Genomic DNA, 24,873 nt, shown 5'->3' with positions numbered 1-24,873 from the left:
CCCTGAACGACGTGGAGCACCCAGTGGAATTGAGCTGTAGGAATGCTGTGGAAGCATTCATAAAATGGCGAGACAACAGATTTTCTGTGTTCGGATTTTCCACCTGCCATTGTGGGTGTTGTGTCGCACTAACTGAATTTCAGAAGTTTAGTGTGCCAGAAGCAAGTGGCATAGCGAAAAACCTACAGTGTCCCAAATTCAAAAAACTTGAGAGAAGCGTAGGGGCGGGTATTATTTCACTAAGGAAGAATTTTTGGAGTAGAGCATAAACAGTGTAGGTATGAGTTCACTTTTAAGTAGAAAAACACATTAGAACATGATCATCCCAAACCTTAATGCACTAATTCACAGGTTCTCAAATATCAAGCTGATTGTCAGGTAAAAATACAATGCATCAGAGTATGTATTACAGAAAGAGGTCCCGAAGGAAAGCTGTAGTGGGACGTCTTGTGAGAAAGTAGATGTAATAAGTAAACATTAGCGTTGCAGGCAATAAGCATCAAATACATCAAAAGAACAAACAATAACCACAGTAACAATTGCTAAACATCAATACGACAGCAGCAAAAACATTTAAAAACACAGAACTAACAACCAGCTAGGAAATACAGATATAGTGATGTGCTTTGTTAGAGAAAAGAAAAGTGATCTAGCAACAAATGAAAAAACGTAATCACTGTTTGAATTAAGTGATAGACAGTGAGCAGTTAACGGTGAAGGGTAGGTAGTTCCAGTGGTTAATTGCTGCAAATCCAGCTGTCTGTTTACCGTAGTAAGTGTATACTCTTGGTAGTAGGAAGTTGTGTAGAGGAAAATGCGTGATATTGGGATTGTTTAGGCTAGCTTTACCAATAATATTAAGTAAATTATTGTTAAAAACGAACTGAAAGAGAGTAATTCCCAAGTTAAATTTGTATAGCTAATTAATCGGAAGAATATGCACTTCATTGAAAATTGAGGTGACATGAACATTATAATGACTGTTTGTAATGAATCACACAGCTTGATTTTGTATGTGTTCAAGAGGAGATAGGTGAGTCTGAGGGGGAACTAATGCAGTAATTGAGATGACTGTGGATGAAGGCATTAATAAAGCCTCACTAGCGTTGGGGTGCTGAAGTCGTTACGAGCTTTTAGGAGAGTCCGTACGCCACATGAAATCTTATGTTATAGTGTTAAATTAGTAAGACAGCAGGCAAATTTTTGCTTGCATATTTTCTTGTTTTAAGTGATGAATTCAACCTTAGTCTACATTGTTAATCCTGCGGTATTCCCCTAAGGCTCCAAAGTAATTTATAATTGAATTTCTTCTCCATGCCATTTCAGTTTCAACAGCCGAACAATGGCTGTGTCGAACGATGGCTGTGATGTGTAAGAAGTGTTTAGGCCATGCGAGGCATGAAAAAACTGCAATATAATTGCTGGTACATAGTTTTAATTCACTGCAACGCTCAAGCCAGCCTGCTTCAAGAGCTGGAATGACAACAAACAACGTATCAGTGATTACCGTATATACTCATGTAAGGGCCGCAGTTTTTTCTGTCGTCCTTGTCTTGTTTGCGCTGTTTTTAGAATGAATACATACCAACGCGCCCAGGCTTCTACTTTGGCTTTTTTTCGAGGTTTTGATGGGGTGCGGCTCTTACACGAGTAAGGCCTATATCTATTCGCAGAAACGTCGCGCTGTTGTTGTGACTGTTTTAAAATATAATGTAAACACTGCTAAATGACCACACATACTTTATTCAAAGAAATTCCTCATCGCTTTCGCCCTGGAAGCTACTTGAGCTCATCTCATGGACGCCTTCCCAGAGGTAGTTGTCTTCGGTGCCGTCCATCTTTTCGTTGACTTCAAACTTGCATCCAGCTACCTGCTTGCCCTGTTCTTCGGTGTAAGCGACGACTGTTAGCTTGGAAGGCCGCAGTGTACTCAATCAAATCTCTGGCTATCGTCACCAAGCGGCAAACATAGGTCGCAATCCACTGAACAACGCTGCACACGCTGCACACAGTAACTACAACACCCCAACACACTGGCCACGATCACAGCACCACACAAAGAAAAAATGGCTCCCGGAGTGAAACGGTTGCAAAAACAAGACCGTGTCCCCAGGTGATCTCAAAGCACTGATGTTGATAGGGGGGGGGGGGGGGGATTAAAAGCAGGTAGCGCCATCTAGTAGCGACGTGTGAAATTTAACTTTTGCTGGTGCACGAATTTTCACGTTTGGCTAAGAAAATATTTTTTCTTTCAAAATTTCAGCTCTACAGTTGGGGGGGCAGCCCTTACACGGGGGTGGCCCTTACATGAGTATTTGCGGTATATTGCAGTTTTTTTCATGCCTCACATCACCTGAACACACCTTACAAGTCATAACCATCATTTGGGGGATGAAACCAAAACCAAAAGAGCAGGAGAGGAAAAATTCATTTATAAATTGTTAAGAGTCATAGGGGAGTACCTGTGGTGGTTAATGTACTCTGATGTCTTATATGTATCATTACAAAAAAGAAAACATACAACTAAAATTAGGTGTCTATAGTCCTTTAACCAACAGTGTGTGATTTATTACATCATGCACAGCTTTTTGCATGTCAGGGCGAACAAGTCATCGTGTCTCTTCTCTACATCATAAATATCGCTGACACTCACGGAGACCGAGCAGCTTAATTAATAGACTCATCTGCACAGCCTACAAAATTGCTCTTTTTCTCTCTAAATCAACACCTGTGGAGAAACTCCTTCAACTAGGAGTGCAAACTCCCTGTGAGAGCTGGTAGAAGTGCACCTCATAAGTCAATACCGTAGGCTCTCACATACCGAAACAATCACTCCTGCACCGACTTGGAATTAACCTCCCCGGCCATACCATGGCCAAGGGAACTCCTCCCACTGCTGTCTGTAGTAATCTCTACATCCCGCCACTTCCCAGAAATTCCCACCCGGAGCGTGACCGAGAAAGATGGAACTCTAGAGTCAAGGCTCTCGACAAGAACTATCCTTCTCATACTCTGGCAGCTTACGTATACGTGGCCAAATTTCGCATTAGCCGCCATAGACTAATTCCAAAACCTGATTGTCAGTGCCTCCCTTCTAAATTTGACAGATTCCCTGGAAACGGAAGAGGTAGCAATTGCCTTGGCAATTGCACACTCCTCCGCTATGTATATTTTGTCACGTTTCAAAAAAGCAGCTAGTAATTATGGTAGTCGCAAAATCCACTCCTCGACTGGTCAAATTCTGGAATCGTGCCCCCACCTAATCGCCTCATCACACCTGGGTCCCTGCGCATAGAGAACACCCAAGCAGCATGGCTGCTCACACCTAAGCCCGAGCACTCATCAAATGGTCTGAAAGCGACCTGCCTTCGTCTCAGTGCCAGGGATCAAATTCTCATCTACCATGACCTTACCCTGTTTTGTAGAAGTTCCCACCTGATGTACCTGCACTACGTAAATATCTTCCCAAAAGCGACCAGAATTTGTGGCACAGACCTCAAGTGGCTGCAGTCATGACCCCTTTCCTTCTCTTGATTATAACCTGAGGTGAAACCTCTCCTCACTGCCACTTGTGTCCTAGCGCCAGAGCCACCTTTAGCTGCATCTTCTGAATTGCCCAAACAAACCCAAACCCTCGTGGCAAGGGCCAGAACATCAGGAGTGGAGGCTGCTCTGTGTAGCTTGCAATATAGCTTTGGACAGTGGGCTGGGCCCGAGGGGTCGCCGAAGCACAGAAGTGCCCGGCCATTATCGTCCTGCTTCCTCTCTCTCCCCCCCCCCCCCCTCACCACTTGATTTTCTCATGAATCAATAAAGTCGTTACCCATGCTACCTAGCTGAAAAGTGTGCAAATGTTTTTGGACAGCTTTGTTTTCCATATGTGGCTGCATTAGAAATTTATTTGTAGCCGTTTGTGCGTACCAACACAAAGCATAAGCCTCATTCCAACATCTGTTCCAGGTGGCTGGTTTTTTATGTTGCATCATGCGTTACGAATTTGCCGCGCTGCCAATTTCTTATACCACCAGTTCCACTTTTGTGCTACGAAAAAGGCAGGGGCATTTTGTTCACGTTTTTCCTGCGACACGGCATTCGTTTTTTGTCGCCCTTTTGCCAAAATTGAGATGAGCACATGTTAGTTTGAGTGGATTCTAATCAGTGCTTTCACCATCATTCATGAAAACCTTTGTCAGGCCTTGCATCCAAGTGGCATTTCAATTCCTTAGTATGCCTATGTCAGGGATTTAAACCCAATAGGAGTGGAAAAGCTGGATTACTTGACAGTGTCAGATATGATTAACTTTATAATCTGACTTATTAACAAGAATAAGGTAGCAAAATTTGTGTCTTCCTAGTGTATGGGCAGTGAGCACTATAAATGGTAAGAGGAACTTGAGACAAAAGCCTTCTGAGCTGAGAAGAAAAAAAATTACATTAGCAGCTGCTGAAGCATGGAGAATACCATGATACAAAGTATTTCATCTGCAGAGCACATGCCCTTGCTACCATTGTGGGGAGTCTTAAGTGAAATGCATTGCTAGTATAAATGCATTTTGTAGTAGCGGGTGGTCCTGCATAGCTATTCATACCTTTTCACCTTTGGGATATAAGTAGAGAAGTGAACTGTTCACTGCACAATGCCAATGCATGCTGCACTACTCTTTGCAGTCTGAGCGAGTGCTGTCCTTTGTGCCCCCGGATGGCAACTTTCGGCTCGTGTCCTACCACATAGAGTCCCAAAGGTAGGATGCATTTCTGTCATCACTGCTCGCTGTCTGAGTGTGTGTATGCGAATTTTGTAAGGGTGCATTATGTGTATCACATTGTTGTTGCTTTGCTTGCTGCATTGCTTGCCAGAACTTTACCTTAATGAATGCTGGTTTGATGATTGCCAAAGAAAACACTGATAATGATGAGGTATCACAGGTGCTCGCTACTGTTCTTTTTGTTGCTAAAAAAAGAAGTATTCTTTGTTGTTTTTTCTATTATTGTGACTACAGAGAACTTGTAAATGTCTTTGTTTCTTGCTCTGTGTTCACTGAACTGAGGAAATGAATACATAGTGTTATGTGCTGGGGTAGTGCAGTAGGCTGCCTACTAGGCCTTTGCAATTATTCAAGTTTCAGATTTGAATTAAATGACTCTGCAGCTTATTCTGGGTTTCGAATGTTTTGTTTTATGTATAGTTGGCTAGAACACTCCTGAGCTTATGTAGCATGTCATTTATGCATCCTTAATTTCACAGGGGTTTCATTTTGTATCTGTGTGCCATTTGCTGCATGATCGATGGCTCTTGATTTGCTGCTTCTGTAGTTCATGCTAAGTAAGGTGGGCTAAGCAAATGTGTGCACTTTTACAGCGCAGAAGTGAACCATATCAGTTTATTTCAGTGCAATGTTTCCAGCTCATTATTCATTAGCCATGCTGTTCTTGAATTGTTGAATGCATGGCAATAACTGTTTGCCTCTGAAGTCATTATGCTCTGAGGCCAGCATCCTGTGTTGTGTGAGGGGGGTCTAAATGTACCACATCATTTGACCATTGCCACTTGTTGGTGGGTGGGCTGCCACCATCTGTGAGGCGCATGTGCAGGTGCCCTACACTCCTATTAAATGCACCTGTTTTTCATGGTGGCACTAACGGTTTTGTTATCAGGAAAACTGAATGTGTGGCTGTGGTTTTGGGGGGGAGTTGTCTTTTAGCAGTGGACACTTGATTTTACTTTTTTTTTCATTTATAGCCATTTAACATGGGTACCATTAGATTTTAATTGTATTTGTGCACAAGTTTTAAAGTTCACTTGCGATTCCCCTCTGTTTGCTGCCCTGAGTTTATTGTGTTTCCTTAATTTGGGTGTAAACCAGGCAGTTTGTGTTTATTATATTGCCGCCAGGTGTCCCCGGGCGGCGCCTTGAGGACAAAGAAGTGAGACGCGCGCGCTCTTTGCAGCTGGGACACTGCTTGATTCCTTGCGGCCTGTGCCTAGCCTTTTGATTCTGCAACCCATTTGTGATATTTTGTGGTGTAGTGCGCTGGGTAAATTGCTCTGGAATATGTTGCACACCCCTCCGAACACCGAGGACCCCAGACCTCTCCCTGATGACACGCCAGTGCACCGGGTCAGCAGCCGAAATCTTGGACTGCCCCCTGAGCATGGGCCATTGGAGACAACCTCACCGCCTGGCCGACTGCCTCCTGTGCTCAGGCCATTCGACTCTCCCTCGGCGCCTACCCCTCAACCGGTCATGCAAGGCACCGCATACTACACCCTCCGGAACCCACGGCTACCAAAGTCCTTTCACGGGACTCAACTGGAGGATGTGGAAGATTGGCTCCTCCAGTTTGAACGTGTCGCCGCATTTAACCAATGGGATGATGCCGCCAAGCTGAGGAACATTTATTTCAGCTTGGAGGACGGTGCTCATACGTGGTACGAAAACCGTGAGGACACTCTTTCATCATGGCCTGAGTTCCGACGTCAACTGCTCGCCGCATATGTCAGCGCTGATCGTCGGGAGCGAGTTGAACGAGCTTTGGAGTCCCGTATGCAAATGCCCAACGAAACGGTTACCATGTACGTCGAAGACATAACACGGCTCTTCTGACAGGCTGACCCAGCCATGTCGGAAGCTAAAAAGCTGCACCACCTAATGCGCGCTGTTAAAGAACAGCTTTTCGTCGGCCTCATGCGCAGCCCCCCTAGCACTGTTGCCGAGTTTCTAGCGGAGGCAGTCACGATGGAGCAGGTCCTCCGGCCACGTTCCACCGCATACTACCGGCCAGTCCTTGCTGCTTCTGTTACGGAGTCCCTCCCGGTTTTCAACAACAATACCAACTTTCTCCGTGACATGATCTGCGCTGTTGTCCGTGAGTAGCTAGAGAAGATTTGTGGTACGTCGAAGCCAGCGGCCAGCTCCATTATGAGCGTTATCTGCGAAGAGGTGCAGCAAGCTATCAGGCCTCCGTTACTACACGCCGAACCACAGCCTACCCAGACAGACTACTGCCGCCAGACCTACGCTGACGCGCTGCGATGCCCTGCCTCGAATCCAGCGGCAGTTTTTCCCAACCATCACGACGTCCTGCTGCCCTCCGTGCAGCCAGGGCAGCACCGCATCCCGAGTGATGAAGAATCCCTGCGCAGTGCGGACGTCTGGCGTGGCCCTGACCGCCGGCGTTTGCGCTTCCACTTTGGGGAGCCCAGTCACCTGTTCCGCCAGTGCCCGTATCCAGAGCTTGGCCTGTAGGGTTCTCCCTCCGATGCGCCAAGGCCCCAGTTTGGCCAACAGCCCCATGAGATTGAAGAGTACCTGAACCAGCAACCTCAGTGGTCCATGGCGCACTGTCAGTCCCGATCACCGTCACCTCGCCGTCCATCGTTTTCACCGAATGTGCAAAACTCATCGCGAGCGATGGCGGACCGCTCGCCCAGCCCTCGCCGGGAAAACTCAGGACAGTGACCTCCGGGGGCGTGGTCGCTGAATATCGATGCTGTAAAGACCCCCTGACCATGCAGACGACGCAGACATCCGATGATAGAGCTTTCACGACGTCGACGACAGCAGCTGAACTAAAGGACCGCTTCTCCCTTGACATACCCGTGTTTCTCAATGGTCACAGCATTAGCGCGTTAGCGGACACAGGAGCAGAGTCTTCAATTATCAGTGGCAAATTGGCCGCGCTTCTAAAGAAAGTTACAACTCCTTGCTCTGGCGCGCAGATTCGGACGGCGGGGTGCCATATCATTACTCCGCTTGGACAGTGCACGGCTAGGGTCCAGATCAGCGACTTGACATTCATAGTTAGCTGCCTGGTGCTCCGCGACTGTTCTCGTGACCTGATTTTGGGCGTAGATTTTCTCCATGAGAATGGTGCTGTTATTGACCTGCGGCACAGAACCGTTACGTTTTCGACAGCGAAAGCCGACGTCACCTCCGACATTCGGCAACGCAGCTCCGCTCTTCGTATTTCCACTGAAAGTGTCTTGATCCCACCGCGCTCCAGTGTTTTTGCAAGCGTCGAATGCAATGATGGGCTACGTGATGGACCTGCAGTCGCCGAAGGCAACCTTTCCTTGCTGCTGACACATGGCATTTGCGCGGTCCGAAGTGTTGTCCACCTCCGTGACGGTCGGTCGGAACTCCTGATTACTAATTTTACGAGCGAACCTCATCACCTTTTTCGAGCTACTGCCATCGCGTGGGCCGACCAATTGGCCGATGTTACTGAGTGCTTTGCGTCTGAGGCCATAGACCGTCCGGACACATCCCTGGATTGCATCGATATTAGCTCCGGGCTCTCAGCAACTCAACAGCGCAACCTCTGCGCCCTACTGCTCAAATACAAAACCTGCTTCGCATCCTCCTAAAAAATGCGGCAAACGACGATCACGAAGCATCGGATCATCACTTCCAATGACGCTCGCCCCCATACGACAGCAGCCATACTGCATTTGCCCGAAGGAACGCGACGCTATCCAAACGCAGGTGAAGGAGATGCTTACAGACGGCATTATTCAGCCCTCTAAGAGCCCATGGTCGTCGTCCGTCATGCTTGTTAAGAAAGACGGGACACTGCGCTTTTGCGTGGATTACCGCAAGCTGAACGCCATAACGAAAAAGGACGTCTACCCGCTGCCCCGCATCAACAACTCGCTTGACAGACTTCGCCACGCCAACTATTTTTCGTCGATCGACCTAAAGACCGGATATTGGCAGATTGAGGTTGATGAATGTGACCGCGAAAAAACGGCCTTCATCACACCCGACGGCCTATATGAATTTAAGGTGTTGCCCTTCGGCCTTTGCTCTGTGACAGCGACGTTTCAGCGCATGATGGATACTGTCCTGGCTGGCCTCAAATGGCAAACCTGTTTAGTTTACCTAGATGACGTGGTGGTGTTCTCAGAAACCTTCAACCAACACCTTGAACGCCTGTGGACCGTGTTGGATGCCCTGCGGTTGGCTGACTTGACACTTAAACCTGAGAAATGCCACTTTGGCTACAAAGAGCTCGAGTATCTTGGCCATGTTGTGAGCGCCGATGGCATACGACCCGATCCCGAGAAAACTGCCGCCGTAGCCAAGTTTCCCTGTCCTACTACAAAGAAAACGCTCAAGCGCTTCTTGGTTTTGTGCGCCTGCTACTGTCATTTTATCACCGACCTCTCCAAGATCGCTGAACTCCTCACCCATTTAACACGTGACGATACACCGTTCGTCTGGACTGCCGAGCAACAGGCTGCTTTCACAGAGCTGCGCCAACGGCTGCACACTACCCCTGTGCTGGCTCACTTCGATGAAGAGGCTGCTACCGAGATACACACCGACGCTAGCAACATTGGGCTTGGTGCCGTCCTCGTTCAACATCAAGAAGGCGTGGAACGTGTATGCGAGTCGCACACTCTCGCGCACCGAAATCAACTACTCCACCTCGGAAAAGGAGTGCCTCGCTGTCGTCTGGGCCACGATGAAATTTCGGCCTTATATCTGTGGTTGTTATTTTAAAGTGGTCACCGACCTCCATTCCTTCTGCTGGCTTACCAATCTCCAGGACCCATCAGGCCTCCTAGCACGCTTTAGCCTTCGCCTTCAAGAATTTGATTGCACAATTGCCTATAAGTCCGGACGTAAATACGAAGACGCCGATACACTCTCACGCGCACCCGTCGAGCAAGCTGATGACAGCGCAGAGGATGACAATCGTTTCCGAGGTGTGATCAGCAGTTCGGACTTAGTGGCAAAGCAGCGTGCTGACGCTGACCTGCGGTCTGTCATGGATCACCTGGAGGGCCATGCTTCCAACGTACCTCGACACTTTTCCCGCCACTTGTCCTCTTTTTGCATTTGCAATGGCGTACCGTTCAAGAAAAACTCCAGCAACGGTGAACGCCCCTACCTCCTAGTCGTTCCATCAGACCTCCGCGACGACATCCTTTCAGCGTGTCATGATGAGCTCGCCTCTGGCCATTTGGGATTTGCACGCACGCTCGCTTGAGTGCGTCAGGGCTATTATTGGCATAATCTTGCAAAGACCATCCACCGCTACGTCAGAGGTTGCTGTGAGTGCCAGCGCCGTAAGTCACCTCCGCTCAAGCCCGCAGGTTTGCTCCAACCCATTGTGCCACCTCACACACCTTTTGACCAAGTCGGCATTGATCATCTGGGCCCATTCCCTGTGTCGTCTTCTGGCAATAAGTGGATTATAGTTGCGACTGATTGATGCGCTATGCAGAAACCCAGGTGGTGCCGCGTAGGTGGTGCCGCCTGAGGTCATGCATGTACTGCGTATGAAGCCGTACTTTACGCAGTAACGGGCACCTTGTTCGCTCCAAGTGCGCCCACGTTTTTGCTTCTTTTTTTTGGATGGGGAGGGGGAATAATGCCGCCAGGTGTCCCCGGGAAGCGCCTTGAGGACAGAAAAAGTGAGATGTGCGTGCTCTTTGCAGCTTGGACACTGCTTGATTCCTTGCGGCCTGTGCCTAGCCTTTTGATTCTGCAACCCATTTGTGACAATATGGTTGCAACTACCGTGGCAGTTTTGTTGCACAGTTTATATTGCTGCTCATTATCTGCAGATGCTTACATTTGGAGGCATGTTTGGGCCGTGTCACATAGTTTCATGGAATTTTTTCTTTTGACTATCCCCAGGAATAGAATGTACTGTACATTAAATGGGCTGCATGTGTTTCAGATGTAAGTATTACCGAAAACTGACAGTAGATGGCTGGGCTGTTCTGCATGTGAAAACAGTACTTCTGTACATGACAGGAAACCTAACAGTATGAACTGTGTAGCCAGAACAAAGTGGGTCAGAATAGTTGAAAGAGTCGTGAAGAAACCTGCTCTGCAAGGTGAGTATCTGGGCAGAAAACCGTAATAAAGAAAAACATCCATTGTTGGAGCATTTCCCTGAAAATGTAGAGCCAGTGCAATTCAGGGTCCACAGCGTGATGGAAAACACTTGCAGCACGTTTGCATTGCTCACAGCATCCAAGCGTCAGTAAGGTGTCACCACCCCAAAAGTTCTGACACTCAGACACTGTTGTGAGCCAGATCTCACTCTGCTGGATGACAGTGATGTCTCTTTTTTGGCATGCGGGATTGATCCTCCTACCCTTCAGTGTTTAGCTATGTTTTTTTAATCATTGATGAACAGCATTATACTAAACACGTGTAACTACTAGAAGAATGCCCACACTTCACTTCTTCAAGTCCATTCCATTTTAGCAATACTTAGTCTGAAGAAAATTTGGGCATTATTCCTGAGAATCATATTCAGTTGGGCTAGTTGGTATTTCATTATTGATTCTGTGAATGAAGCATTGGCTCTCCAATGAAGTGCTGTGTGTGTCTTCACTTCTATCTGTCCTTGTCTTTGTGTGCTGTCAGAAACAATAATGCATTGTTCCTCTCCTTCTGTCTTCTCCTGAAGTATAGTTTGTGACCCTTTCAACTTACCTACGAGGAAGGCTTAGTTGAAGCAACAAAGAATTTTATTGGAGAGAACCAGAAAAGTGCACAGATTGTGTGAAACAGCCTAAAAAAAACTGGGTGGCAACTATAATATTCACTGGTGCATAATTTGAGCGCAGCTGTTGAGGTATTTGAACCGTAGGCAATTTCATACGGAACACGCAGTGCCGAATGCCAATGATGCTTGGCCTCAGCATCGGCGGCGCGCCTCTGCTTGGCCAGAGCATTTTGCAGGATCCACCACAGAGGAAGCATTGCAGATTCCACCGCTTCCTCCTTCACTTTCCTCCATGTGCTCTCACCTATTCTCACCATACCCCTCCTCTCTTGCTGTCCTCCTCACGCTTGTGCGGTACACTCATCCTTGGCTTTCTTCCCTCCTTCACTCCCACTGTACCCTCCTCCCCTGCTTTCCCCTCACACTTTCACCATATTTTCTTCTCTGCTCTCTTCCTCCACTCCCTTCATACCCTACTCTATCGCTTTCCTCCTGGCACTCTTTGCTATTGCAGTGCTTTCATCCTCCTCCCTCACTTCCCTTCCAGTGCTTTTGTCACTTTCATCCTTCACTTTGCTCCTAGTTTGCTCTGCCAGTGGCTCTGAGGCCAGTGTCGATGCTCAAATCGGGAACAAACGCCCAAGAGCTACACACTAAAATGCGGCTCTCCAAAGTACAATCCAGCTGTGGCAGACTTGCTGGGACATTGCTACTTTGAGGAACATCATGGCAGTAGAACCTGTCATCTGTTATGATGTCAGGCTGGAAACTTTTTAACTCCATCTTGTAAGCTTGCAGCAGAAGTAGTGGTTGTGTGGTTGGTGTGCAGCTGTGAAGAGCCAAAGTTTGTATAGTAAGAAACTGTGGCAACAAGCTCAATTTACTAATCTTGGGAGGCTGGTTTGACTCTTAGCCTCCATCATTTTTCGCCAACACGGTGGGTCGGTGGTTATGGTGCTTGGCTGCTGACCGGATGGATGCGGGTTCGATTTGGGCCACGGTGGTCGCATTTCAATGGGGGTGAAATGCGACCAAGTGATCGAAATGATTCAGAGCCCTCAACTATGGCATCTCTTATAGCCTGGGTGGCTTTGGGACGTTAAATTCCCAAAACTTTTCAAATCTCCATCACTTTTCAGAATTGCCCGAGTCTTGCACATATATGTACGTAGCAGACTTGTGCCATGAGCTTTTGCCAGTCAGCCTCTGGGCAGTCAGTTAACCTTCAGTGTATAGTCTGCCTTTGCAAGCTGAGCTTGTAGTTTTGTTCAAATGCTTTGCCAAGAGGGCCTTGACTTAAGTTGTAAGTAAAAACTTTTTTTTATTTGGCGCCGTCTCTTGCTGAAAATTAGCATGCGCAACCTTTGTCCATAAAGTTCCGACACTGAGTCCATTAAAAAAATACGTTTAACATTGAAATCATTTGTGCGACACCCCTTCGAAATAGTCTCGCTTGCAGTCTATACACAGCTTCCAACGCTTCTAGAGGTCTTGGAAACAGTTGAAAAATGCTTCTTTTGGCAGGGCTGTCAGCTCCTTTGTCGTGGCGTCTTGAATGGCCTCCATGCTCCCCATCCAGAGACCTTTCAGGGCTCTCTTGATACGAGGAAACAGGAAAAAATCGCATGGGGAGAGGTCAGGCGAGTATGGCGGATGAGGAAGTACAGTAATGCTGTGCTTGGCGAGAAATTTTGTCACGCTGAGAGCAGTGTGCGGCCTTGCATTATCGTGGAGAAGGCTCCATTGTCCAGATGCCCATAAATGAGGGCAACGGCGTCACAGTGCATCACGCATGTGCTCTAGCACGCGGATATAATATTCCTGATTCGCTGTCTGCCCTTGTGGTATGAACTTGTGGTGTACGACACCTCTGGCATCAAAAAAAACTGTCAGCATCGTCTTTGTTTTGATCTTCTGTCGCCACAACATTTCTCGGCGCCGGGGAGCTTGTGGACCACCGTTCGGCGCTCGGCTTCTTTGTTTGAGGATCGTATTGAAAACACCATGTTTCGTCTTCAGCAATGATGCTGTCGACGAATGCATCATCCTTCCCTGCCTCGGAGAGCAAACAGTGCTCATTGATGTCCATGTGTCCTTCCGGTCCTGTGTGAGGGAATGCGGCACAAGTCTGGCATTCAGCTTTCGTTTCCCCAAGTTCTCACTGAAAATTTGGTGGCATGTTGTCTTACTAATGTGAAGAGCATCTGATAGCATCCGGACCGTAATGGTGCGATCGTGTTGTATGATTTTCCTGATCCGAGCCACGTTGTTTTCATTCTGTGAGGTTTAAGGGCGCCCCTGCCTTGTGTCGTCTTCAACCGACATTCTCCCCGAAACAAACCTCTTGTGCCACTCGAAAACTCGCGCCCACGATAACGTCTCATTGCCGTAAGTGTCACGAAGGAGCTCATACGTCTGTGTGGCTGTCTTGCCGAGCTTCACACAGAATTTTGCGTTTACACGCTGTTCGAGGTTGACGTCCATCTCTCCACATTCACTCAGAGTAGAATGCGCCGACGACTAGTGACAACGTATTTTTCTACATCTGTGCTTTCTAGCGGCTGCCACAGTAATTAACATAAATAGCTCAGGTTAGCCCGAAAAGATAGCGCTACACATACGCGACAACTAAAGCCCATCAGAAAAGTTCGCAGCCAGTAAAGCTTTCGCTTTAAAAGTATTTTAGAACATTCTGCAATGAATACATCCCATTACAGCCCATGTTGCTTTTAGGTGATCAAGCACTTGTTGATTTGCCAATCATTTTTAAGTTTTTCAACGAAGCTGTTTTGAACAAACTTTAGGCAAAATACGCTTCACATTTAACAGAAAACTCTAACCTTGTGTTTGGTGCATCATAGCCTTAGTTGCTTTTGCGCCACTAAACTCTATATAACTAACTAGCTAACAAACTAACTAACATACACACCTACAAAGGCGAAGCTGGTCGAAAGAGATTCAGCAGCACAGTGGGTTGGAAGTAAGTTTCAGAATTTTTAAAAATATACCGGATGAGCAGTACAAGAAAGCCGTTTTTGCACTCTGCTATGCGGCCATGGGACACATATTGAGGTTAACTGTTATCGTCAGTCTTGCAATTAACGAAAATATTAAACTTTTCATTCAGTGCAGTTAGCATGCTTTTGTTTATATAAGAAAGTTAGAAGTGGCCGTATTCCTAGACTTCCTTTTCTAGAATTTTCATAGTGTGGCCTCGATCCAAGATCTCGCACCAATAAAGTTCTCAAACCGTGTATTTAGTCAAGTGAGATTTACATTCTTTTTGTTGAAAAAGAGGCGGCAGGACTAAAAGCTGTGAAGAACAGCTTGTCAATGCCCTGGCTTCCTTACAAGTATTTGGCATAATAACAGGTGGAAGACGTGTTCGGAACGTGTACAACAACTTTATACATGGAAAACTTTCGTACCCTTTTGTGTGTATGAAAATACAGCACAAACTACACACAATGCAGCACAATAAACAATATAGCACAAAGAAAGCAAGATAGAAACGCTCCAAAATTCACAATCATGAAATTAAGAATACATCAAGACAAACACATTCCAAACACAAAGCAAAACTTAATTGATGACATTTCATGGCAAAAAAAGGAGCAATTTGGGGATTATTCATTAAATTGATCGAATACAGCAGCATGCAAATTGTTTAAAAGCTTTTGTGCAGTGTTGCATAACAATTGAGTGTATGGATACGTACGCAGTATTGAAACAAGGTATATTTCTTTATACAGTAAAAGTTCATTAATTCGAACTTGAAGGGGACGGAAAAATTGTTCGAATTAAGCGAGGTTTGAATTATCGAGTGGACGCTAGAATGAGCGGTTATAGCACCCCACAGCGCAGGCAGAACCCGAAGCAGCCGCATCTAGACTCGTTATCGCGAGCTAGGCGCTACTACACGTTTGTGGCGGGCATATTCTTAGAATTAAATTCATTCGGTCCTAGTGGCAAATGAAACAAATTGATTGGCCAGTTATGCACCAGAAACAAGTACTAGAATGCATTCGCGTGAGCAGCTACCGTAAAAACCTGCATATAATACGAACCAGAATATAATACGAGGTGAAGTTTTAGAGACGCGAAATGGAAGAAAAAAATTGCCCGCGTATGATACGAGTGACAAAAGCTTATCGAAGACATTTACTCAAATCACATCCCGCACTTCACTTCAATCACTTTCATCTTCAGCATTGCTTTCTTCGGACATTTTTTTGTCCAATAAATCATCCCAAATGTACGCATCTACTGTGCCATCGAGGGCGTTCGAGATGCCGCACTTCTTAAAAGAACGACGCACAGGATCTTCTGGGATGGTTGCCCACGCGTCCATGATCCATTTGCACAGCGTGGCTGGCAAAGCCCGCTTCAGCCGACAGCTGGCGTCACTGCAGGCTCACCTGAGTGCATCCACTCTGCGTACCAATGCTCGACTGCGTCCTCGTAGTGTTAGTTTACACAAACATCAAGGGGCTGTAGTTGTGATGTCATCCCACCCGGAATCGTTACGAGTTCAGTGCCTCAGTCGCGTAGCAGCCTCTTCACCGAGTCGGCCAAATGGCAACGAAACACATCCAGCACAAGGATGGACGGCAGAGACAACACTGCACCACGTCGCCTACACCACACGGACTTGACTTGACTATATCCTCATTCATTCACCCTTTCTCATGACATCTCACGATGACATTTTTCGGCAGCTCCTCACCTTTAGGCATGGTTTTCCTCTTGAAGATCACGTAACGGGGGAGCTTGCAGCCATCTGCCATGCACGATGACTGTAACTCGCGTCTTCTCGTGTCCAGTAGACCGGACGCTAACTTGTTTAGACCCCTTTTCGTGCACGGTGAGGGGCGCTATCATGTCCAGGTGAACCGGCGTCTGATCGGCATTGCCTATTTGGTCCAACAGAAAGTTCTTTGACTTGCGCAAAAAATAACATGGCGCTGAAAACTCACAAGCAGCTCTTCGAACTTTTCAGGCAGCTTCTGTGAAATCAAGGTCCGCCGGCGTAGTGAAAAGCCTGCACGGCACATGTAGCGATGGATCCAGTGCTTGCTTTGAAGGCAGAGCGCAATATCCTTTTTTCTTTTGCAAGCTCTTGCCTGCATAAGCTCCACGCTCACAGCTAGATGTGCGGCTCGCTGTTGCCGTACGAACTCCGTCAGGCCAAGTTCAATTTCTGGGAGTGCGCCATTCTTCGGGCCGCGAAAGCTTTGTCGCGTTCCGCTGCACGCGAAAAGGGCTTCTTCCTGTCGTCGCCATCCACAAATGCTTCCCTCGACGACACCAAACTGCCTCCCGGCCGCACTGTTGCCGATGTTCTCCGCAGCTAAAATCACTTTTCGCTTGAAAGCAGCCGAGTACTGTTTTCGAGACCCTGACATCTTGCTCCCAAAAAAACATCCACTCCACGAAGCATGGCTTACATGTGAGCACATGCGTTGTTAATAGGCGCACGGCACACCACGACTCCCCGGCACACCCAAAGGATCACCAACAAAGAAACGACATCGTGACACGGTTTGCCGAGAGTAGCGAAGCCAAACCGTAGCCACGTCACAATAACGAAACCAAAACTTCGAGCAACTTCTAAAATTCTTGTTCGAATCTGCAAATAGTACAAGGCAGAAATTTAGGACGCTAATTATGGGAAAAAACCGTATTATATGCGGGTTTTTACGGTAGCTTTAGTGCTGGAATATAGGATGCTATTTATGCTCCAAAACATGTTTATTTGCGGGGAAGGGGTGTCAAAATTAAAAGTAATTGGCGAAGTTCATTTGCTTGCGTTTCTTGTGCCAAGACTCCATCAGCATCATCTGCAGCTTGCCCAAAGCTCTTGTGCAACATGAGAGTACTCACTGACAAAGAAGTGGCATGCTGCAACATCGAGCGCCGACACTACTTTATGTGTACTTGGCGGTGGCACAGTCTCGTCGCTGCCGTCGGACTTATCACTGTTAGCTGTTCTCACTGCATGTGTGCCCTGCGACGTCTGCTGGGAGCATGCAGTCTCAATTATATCGGCGTCACTCAAGGGCTCCAACATCTCCATGCTGCTGTCCACGTAGCTCGTGCTCGTGGCACCAACAAAAGCCGTCACCACCCAAACTGCCATACTACGTTGTTTAGACCACGTGATTGCGACCCAGCGTCCGCAGGACAACGAAAACCTGGAACGGCTCGCGCCTAAGCATCATCGGCGCAGGCAAGTGCTCCGGCAGCGAAAACCTGCTACAGCATGCTTCGGAACACGGGCCTCTGTGAGCCTCGTGCACCCGGCTTTTTTTGTTTTTCATTGTTTAACATCTCTGGTAAATTTGGAGCGTGTTTTACTTGCTATGGGTTAACTTCTATATATGAAGAGCGGTGTCAGCCAGTGGCTCCTAGTTCGAATTAATCGTAGCAGATGCTGACTTGTTCGAATTATCGTCAGTTTTGCCCCATTGAAATACACAGGGCTGTGCCGGGACCTGGGCGTCAGTTCGAATTAACCGTAAGTTCGAATTAACCGAGTTCAAATTAACGAGCTTTTAGTGTATCATGTTTGTTGGTCTCAGATATATATACATATTTTAATTCTGCAAGACTTATACTAATGTTGGCATAGACCTGAAAAAATATTTAAAATCTACAATGATCCTTTAATGAAGGAAGAACACAGAGGGTGCATGCCTAAATAAAAGTTCTTTGGTTGGGTGACAATAAGGCACGCCCGCAACATATCATAATGCTCTTTTCTGCAATAAATGTAATTTGGATAAATTGGTTACACCTGTGGTACACCGCAATAAACTGTGGTACTGCAAGCGTGTTATATAAAAAAAGAGTCATTTTAGGAGGCAGCAAGCATCTTGTTCGGTCCATGGAGCTAATGGCTGATGCAATTTTCTACTGCAGATGATCTAGGGGGTCGTTTCATGTAAGGTGCCTTGCAACGACCACTACCAGCACTTAAACAGAGTTAACAATTTCAACTTTTGCTCTTCATAAGCGTACGCTCATGGCATCCGATAATTCTTTTTTTTTTGTGCGTATGGCACTCCTTTGTTTTGCTTGTGTTTATTTGTAAGAGGCTTGCTTTGACCCAAATGTCCAAAGCCAATGCAGAATGATTGCGTGCTTGGTGTCCTGGTATCATCCACAGAAATTAAACTTTATGTACTGTGTACAATGTGTCATATGATTAACGTCAGTAAGCAATAATAGGGATTTAGTATACTTACCTTTGGCACGTCGGTATTAAAGGAGTGTAAAGAAGATTTAATGTTATTTATTTCAACATACTGCATCGAGCGATGCGTGCAAAGTGGCAACAGTAGCTGCAAAACTCCTCAAAGGTGTGACACAGTTAATTGCTGCATATGGCGTTTCTTTGATTTCGCTAGCCGAAAGTGAAAGAAAAAGTTGATGATGGCCTGGCCCTGCTAGGCCAGGATATACGTAGCGTAAGCGCGGCGACATCTGGTTCGGAAGAGTTAATATATGAAAAGCGTGCATTCACTAACCATCACCATCATCATCAGCCTGACTACACCCTCTGCAGGGCAAAGGCCTCTCCAATGTCTCTCCAATTAAGCCTGTCCTTTGCTCCTTTGCTAGCGGCGCCCACACTATGACTGCAAACTTCCTAATCTCATCCGCCCACCTAACCTTCTGCCGCCCCCTGCTATGCTTGCCTTCTCTTGGAATCCACTCCGTCACCCTTAAGGACCAGCGGTTATCTTGCCTTCACAGTACATGCCCTGCCCAAGCCCATTTCTTCCTCTTGATGTCGACTAGGATGTCATAAACACACGTTTGTTCTCTCACCCACTCTGCCCGCTTCTGGTCTCTTAATGTTACACCTATCATTTTCTTTTCCATGGCTAGCTGTGCTCTGCTTAACTTAAGCTGAACCCTTTTCATTAGCCTCTGCATTTCTGCCCCGTATGTGAGTACTGGTAAGATACAGCGGTTGTACACTTTTCTCTTGAGGGATATTAGTAATCTGCTATTCATGATCTGATAGAACCTGCCATATGCACTCCACCCCATTCTTATTACCTTCTAGTTATTTCCCTCTCATGATCTGGATCAGCTGTCTCTACGTGCCCTAAATATCTCTACGTGCCCTAAATAGTAGTAGACGTATTCTTTTACCACCTCAGCACCGCATTGCCAGTTGTGGACTGCTGTTCCTTGCTAGACTGTTGAACATTACTTTGGTTATCTGCATGTTAATTTTTAGACCCACCGTACTGCTCTGTCTAACTCATTGATCATGATTTGCAGTTCATCTCCTTAGTGGCTCAGCAAGGCAATGTCATCAGCGAATCGCAGATTATTTGGGTATTCTCCATTAACTCTTATTCCCAACTGTTCCCAATTCAGGCCTCGAAATACCTCCTGTAAACAGGCGGTGAACAGCATTGGCGAGATCGTGTCTCCTTGCCTGACGCTTGTTGTGTGCCAAAAGAAGCGGCGTACCGTGCGTGTGGTGGCAACTGTGGACACAAGCTGCATGCGTGCGTATTGACGCTGTGTGTGTGTGTTGTGCCAGTGGCATGGCTTCCATGTTGTGTGTCAGTATTGTACCATATTCTTAGTTGTGCAATAAATGAAGTGCAGACACAACAAATGGCGACGAGGACCGGATCAAGAACGCTCCAAGAACGGCCTGAAGATCACCACATCAAGCGACAGTAACTGGCAGCCGCAAGAAGAGCATTGACAAACACGAAGTGTCAGGCCTAACTCTGCGAGCCCTACGCTGGGCGGGAGAACAATGGCAGCTCAAGCAGAGCTAATCGGTAAGCTCGACAGTTTCGATGACACTGTTGAAGACTGGTCGTCGTATATAGAAAGGGCGGACGAATACTTCGTGCTCAACAGCTTACCGGAAGAGAAGAAGGTAGCGGCTATAATTACAAGCATGGGAGCGAAAACTTGCGCTATCCTTCGCAAGCTGACCACGCCGAACAAACCCTCAGAGAAAACGTACGCAGACATTAAAAAGTACCTGGGAGACTACTTTTCACCTGTGCCTCTTGAAATGTCTGAGCGACATCGGTTCTACAAGGGACTTCAGAGAGAAGGTGAGTCTGCTAACGAATATGTGGCAGAACTGCGGCGGCTTTCACAGAACTGCAACTTTGGGTCATTTTTGGACCAGGCACTGCGGGATAAATTTGTGTGCGGTCTTCGCTACGTGCAAGTCCAGCAGAGATTGCTAACCGCAAAAAAGGTTACGCTAGAGCACGCCCTTGACGAAGCAGTAGCACATGAACTTGCCGTGAAGGACATCGCCGAATTCAAAAGCAGGGAAGAAGTGCCGGCTTCCGTGGCTATGTTACAGGTATGACCGCAAGGGGCATCTACCGTCGAAATGCAAGTTTCTCACAAGTGTTTGCCACAAGTGCAATAAAGTTGGCCACATAAGTACCACGTGTAAAAGCAAGTCAAGTGATGCCAATAGAGCACCACGCCGGTCAAGCCTTACTTACAAGAATAGGCAGGCTTCAAAAAGTCAAGTGCATGCCATTGAACAAGACAGTGATGCATTTGAACTTCTGGCACATGTCGACGATGGGAACAAAAGCAGTCCGATTTGGCTGAAGCCACAGAATGAAGGGCACACATTGGAAATGGAGATGGACACTGGATCCAAGTATTCTCTTGTGCCAAGAACTGCGTATGAAGCGCATCTCTCTCATCTGCCTCTGGAGGGAACTTCAGTACGGTTCAAGACGCTGACTGGTCAAGCCTTCAGCCCTAACGGTGTGGCAACAGCCAATGTCACGTTTGGGAAGTCAACGCAACGCGTGCAGTTCTTTGAAGTTGACACTCCAGGACCTCCGCTCTTTGGAAGAGACTGGATTAATCGTTTCAACCTTCTTGATCCCCGCAGGGGGGCGTCTGCAGCTTGCAGGCGTCGGTGAGTGGCGACACCGCGGGTTCCCGAGCATCCGCAGGGACATCCCCGCAAGGGGATGATGGTGAACAGTGCATCACCACGGGCCCGAGCACCTGCGCCTAGCCGTGCGTGGCATTGCCGTGTCCGGGGAAAAGGGGATCCTGGTGGTTGAGCCGATGCCGAGCGTTTGGACCTTTAAGGCCCCTCGGTGGAGGCAACACACCACTTTGGCCCCAGCTTCCTGTAGACGGCACCTCCGGCCTGACCCGACCGGGGGGAATCGGCAGTCACCTTTTCCTATCCTCCCCTCCACCTTTCACGTTCCTATGTCTTTCTCAGAACTCTCCTATCTCCTACTCGCTTCTTGGTTTTTCCTTTTTTCCTGGCGGCGAGGGTTAACCTTGTGTGACCAACTACCCTGAGTTGCGTCATATTGGGTTATAGTTGGGGTGTACAGCTGGCGTGGGCAGGACTTGCTATCAAGTTCCTGTCCCGTCCCCTTGTTGGACTCCGTGGTGGGTGGCTGGCACCATGACCGAAAAACAAAATTTTTTTATGGCTCCCCAACTTTCAAAACCTGATCGCTCTCTCAAAAGAGGGCGGAACGAGGCAGACAACTTCTTTCAAAAAAGAAAAGTAACTTTCCCCAAATATCATGTGATCCACAGTGAACAACAAGATAAACAGGCAAGAATAATATCCCCCTTCCTTGTGGCAAAGTGCTTGACTGAAACCTTAGGCATTGGCTATAAGCTGTCAAAAATGGCCAGCGGCGACTTATTGCTCGAACTGTGTGACAATGTCCAACAATCTAAGCTCTCCAACCTAACGTCCATAGGGGAAATCCCGGTCTCCGTGACTCCTCATCGCTCACTTAACACTGTCCGAGGCGTAATATCGGAAAATGATTTTCTTTACATAACTGAAAAAGAAATGCTCGAAGGGCTCATCGACCAAGACATCATAGACGTCCACCGAATAAAAATCCGGAAGGACAACAAGGAAATAGACACAAAACACATGATCCTGACGTTCAACACCAGCACCCTGCCCGACACAATCGACGTGGGATATTTGAAAATCAATGTAAGACCATACATACCAAACTCTCGCAGATGTTTCAACTGCCGAAGGTTCGGCCATGGCTCACACAGCTGCCGCGGTCTCAAAACTTGCGCAAAATGTGCCTCGAACGATCACCAGTCTGATGTATGTGACGCAGCCCTGTGCTGTGCAAACTGTGAAGGAGAGCATGCTGCATACTCCAGGGCATGTCCGTCCTGGAAGAAAGAAAAAGATAATCACCATAAAGACAAAAGAAAACATTTCTTTTAAAGAAGCGAGAAGGCGTTTTGCGCTTACAAACACATTCTCCTTCACAGCAAAACAAAACTTCGTTGATGTGTTGCGCACGGGCGTAGCACCACACAGCACTCCGGCACCTGCTAAGGCCGCTCCCACCGAGCCTATGGCAGGGCCATCCACGCCCCAGGCAGGGTCAGCGAAAGCTGCCCTGTCATTGCCAAAGCAGGGACTGCCGGTCCATGGGTCGGCATCCTGCAGGACCTCCCCCCGTCGGGAGAGGCCTGAAACTAACACAACCGCGGCTGCGCGGTCCTCCAGCACCTCTGTTGAGGTGATGGATACAACACCCACTCCGTCTCCATTACAGCGGCGGAACAGCTCTCTTGAGCGAAAACAAGACAGGCCCCTCATAACAGGCCCACCACATAAGTAAATCTCCTTTCATTTCCTCTCAAAAACACAAACATGGCTTTTTTAATTCAATGGAATTGCAGAGGACTTAAGCGGAATTATAGTGACATAACACATATTTTAGGGTCAATGTTACCCATAGTTTTATGTCTTCAGGAGACCAATCTTGGTCCACAACATGTGCATATCCTGAAACATTATCAAACTTTTAGATTCGATCGCGAGCAGCCAAATCGACTCTCAGGAGGCGTCGCAATTGTCGTCCAAAGCGGCGTCCCTGCTCGAGAAATCAAGCTGAATACAAAACTTGAGGCGGTTGCAGTCAGCATCATCAGCTATAAAACACTAACAATCTGTTCCGTATACATTCCTCCACATTTTACATTAACAGTCCATGATCTAGAAGAATTGATCGATGAACTTCCAGACCCATATCTGGTAGTTGGGGATTTTAACGCTCACTCCCCTTTTTGGGAAAGCGATCGCTGCGACTCTAGGGGGCAAACAATAGAAGATTTTATCCTCTCAAATAACATGTCTTTTAAATACAGGAAAAGCAATTTATTGTTCCCCAAGCTCGGCAAAAATGAGCTTTCTCGATTTAGCTTTCGCATCACCATCGCTTTTTAACGATTTTAAATGGGATGTTTTAAATGACCTTCTGGGAAGTGATCACCTACCTATTATCATCAGCCTCTCCTCGTCTACTCTAGTCATCCCCACAAGACCACGGCGCTGGAAACTTCACCTCGCCGACTGGTCACTTTTTACAGCTAATGCCACACTAGAAAAAGAATTTTGTGAAGACCTCACCATCGACGAAATTAACGAAAGGTTTACTACATGCATAATATCGGCCGCTACACTAGCCATACCACAAACAACAGGACTCGTACACAAAAAACATAAAGTATGGTGGACACAAGAATGCACATTGGCAAAAAAACAACAAAATAAAGCTTGGGGCTCTCTGCGTCGGTATCCCACAGCGGAGAACTTGATTGCCTTTAAGAGGGCCAAGGCCAGAGCGCGATTCATTCGAAGAAATGCCGAGAAATCCTCTTGGCAGAAATATGTGTCCTCAATAAACTGCTCAATAACCTAAAAAAAATGTGGGAAAAGGTTCGGAGATTCAGTAGTGACCATACCCCTTTCACACTTCCTCTATTGACTACACCCGGGACACAAACATCATTAGAAGAACAGGCCAACATACTGGGTGAGCATTTTGCTGAAGTTTCCAGTTCGTCCAATTACACAAACACGTTCCAGAAGCACAAAGCAATAGCAGAAAAACAAACACTTCCATTTGCAGCAGGTATGCACGAGGACTACAATCAACCCATCACACTCCAGGAATTGAATAGGGTATTATCTTCGGGTAAAAAGACAGCACCAGGCCCAGACAGTGTGCATTACGCTATGCTCGCCCATCTCTCTGAGGCTGCCGTGCAGGCATTGTTGAAATTCTTTAACAAAATATGGACAACTGGGTGTATACCTGAGGACTGGAAGAAAGCAATAATAGTACCTTTTCTGAAACCCGGAAAACCACCAACAAGTCCTAACAATTACAGACCGATAGCCCTCACCAGCTACATTGCTAAATCTTTCGAAAGCATAATAAGCATTAGACTGACCTTCACACTTGAATCTCGTCGACTCTTAGATGTACATTAATTTGGATTTGAGAAAGCATGCTCGACCACTGATCACATTGTCCACCTAGGAAACACCATCCGAGAGGCGTTCATCCACAAACAGCACTG

General features: G+C 47.0%; 2 protein-coding genes across 2 annotated transcripts in view; both read left to right on the top strand.

Annotated features, from left to right (window-relative positions):
- LOC144111947 (uncharacterized) overlaps positions 1–24,873 on the top strand; it is a 111,772-nt gene that overhangs the window by 71,723 nt on the left and 15,176 nt on the right. The window lies entirely within an intron of this gene.
- Positions 1–24,873, top strand: part of LOC144111946 (AP-3 complex subunit mu-2-like) — a 63,207-nt gene that overhangs the window by 31,324 nt on the left and 7,010 nt on the right. The window contains exons 8-9 of the mRNA XM_077645044.1: positions 4,669–4,742; positions 13,366–13,431. Of these exons, the coding sequence (XP_077501170.1) occupies positions 4,669–4,742; positions 13,366–13,431 (140 nt within the window). The remainder of the gene's footprint in view (positions 1–4,668; positions 4,743–13,365; positions 13,432–24,873) is intronic.

Source organism: Amblyomma americanum, unplaced genomic scaffold (assembly GCF_052857255.1).
Source record: "Amblyomma americanum isolate KBUSLIRL-KWMA unplaced genomic scaffold, ASM5285725v1 scaffold_19, whole genome shotgun sequence".
Classification (NCBI taxonomy): domain Eukaryota; kingdom Metazoa; phylum Arthropoda; class Arachnida; order Ixodida; family Ixodidae; genus Amblyomma; species Amblyomma americanum.
The sequence above is the reverse complement of the archived record's forward strand: the minus strand, read 5'-3'. Positions and strand labels throughout refer to the sequence as shown.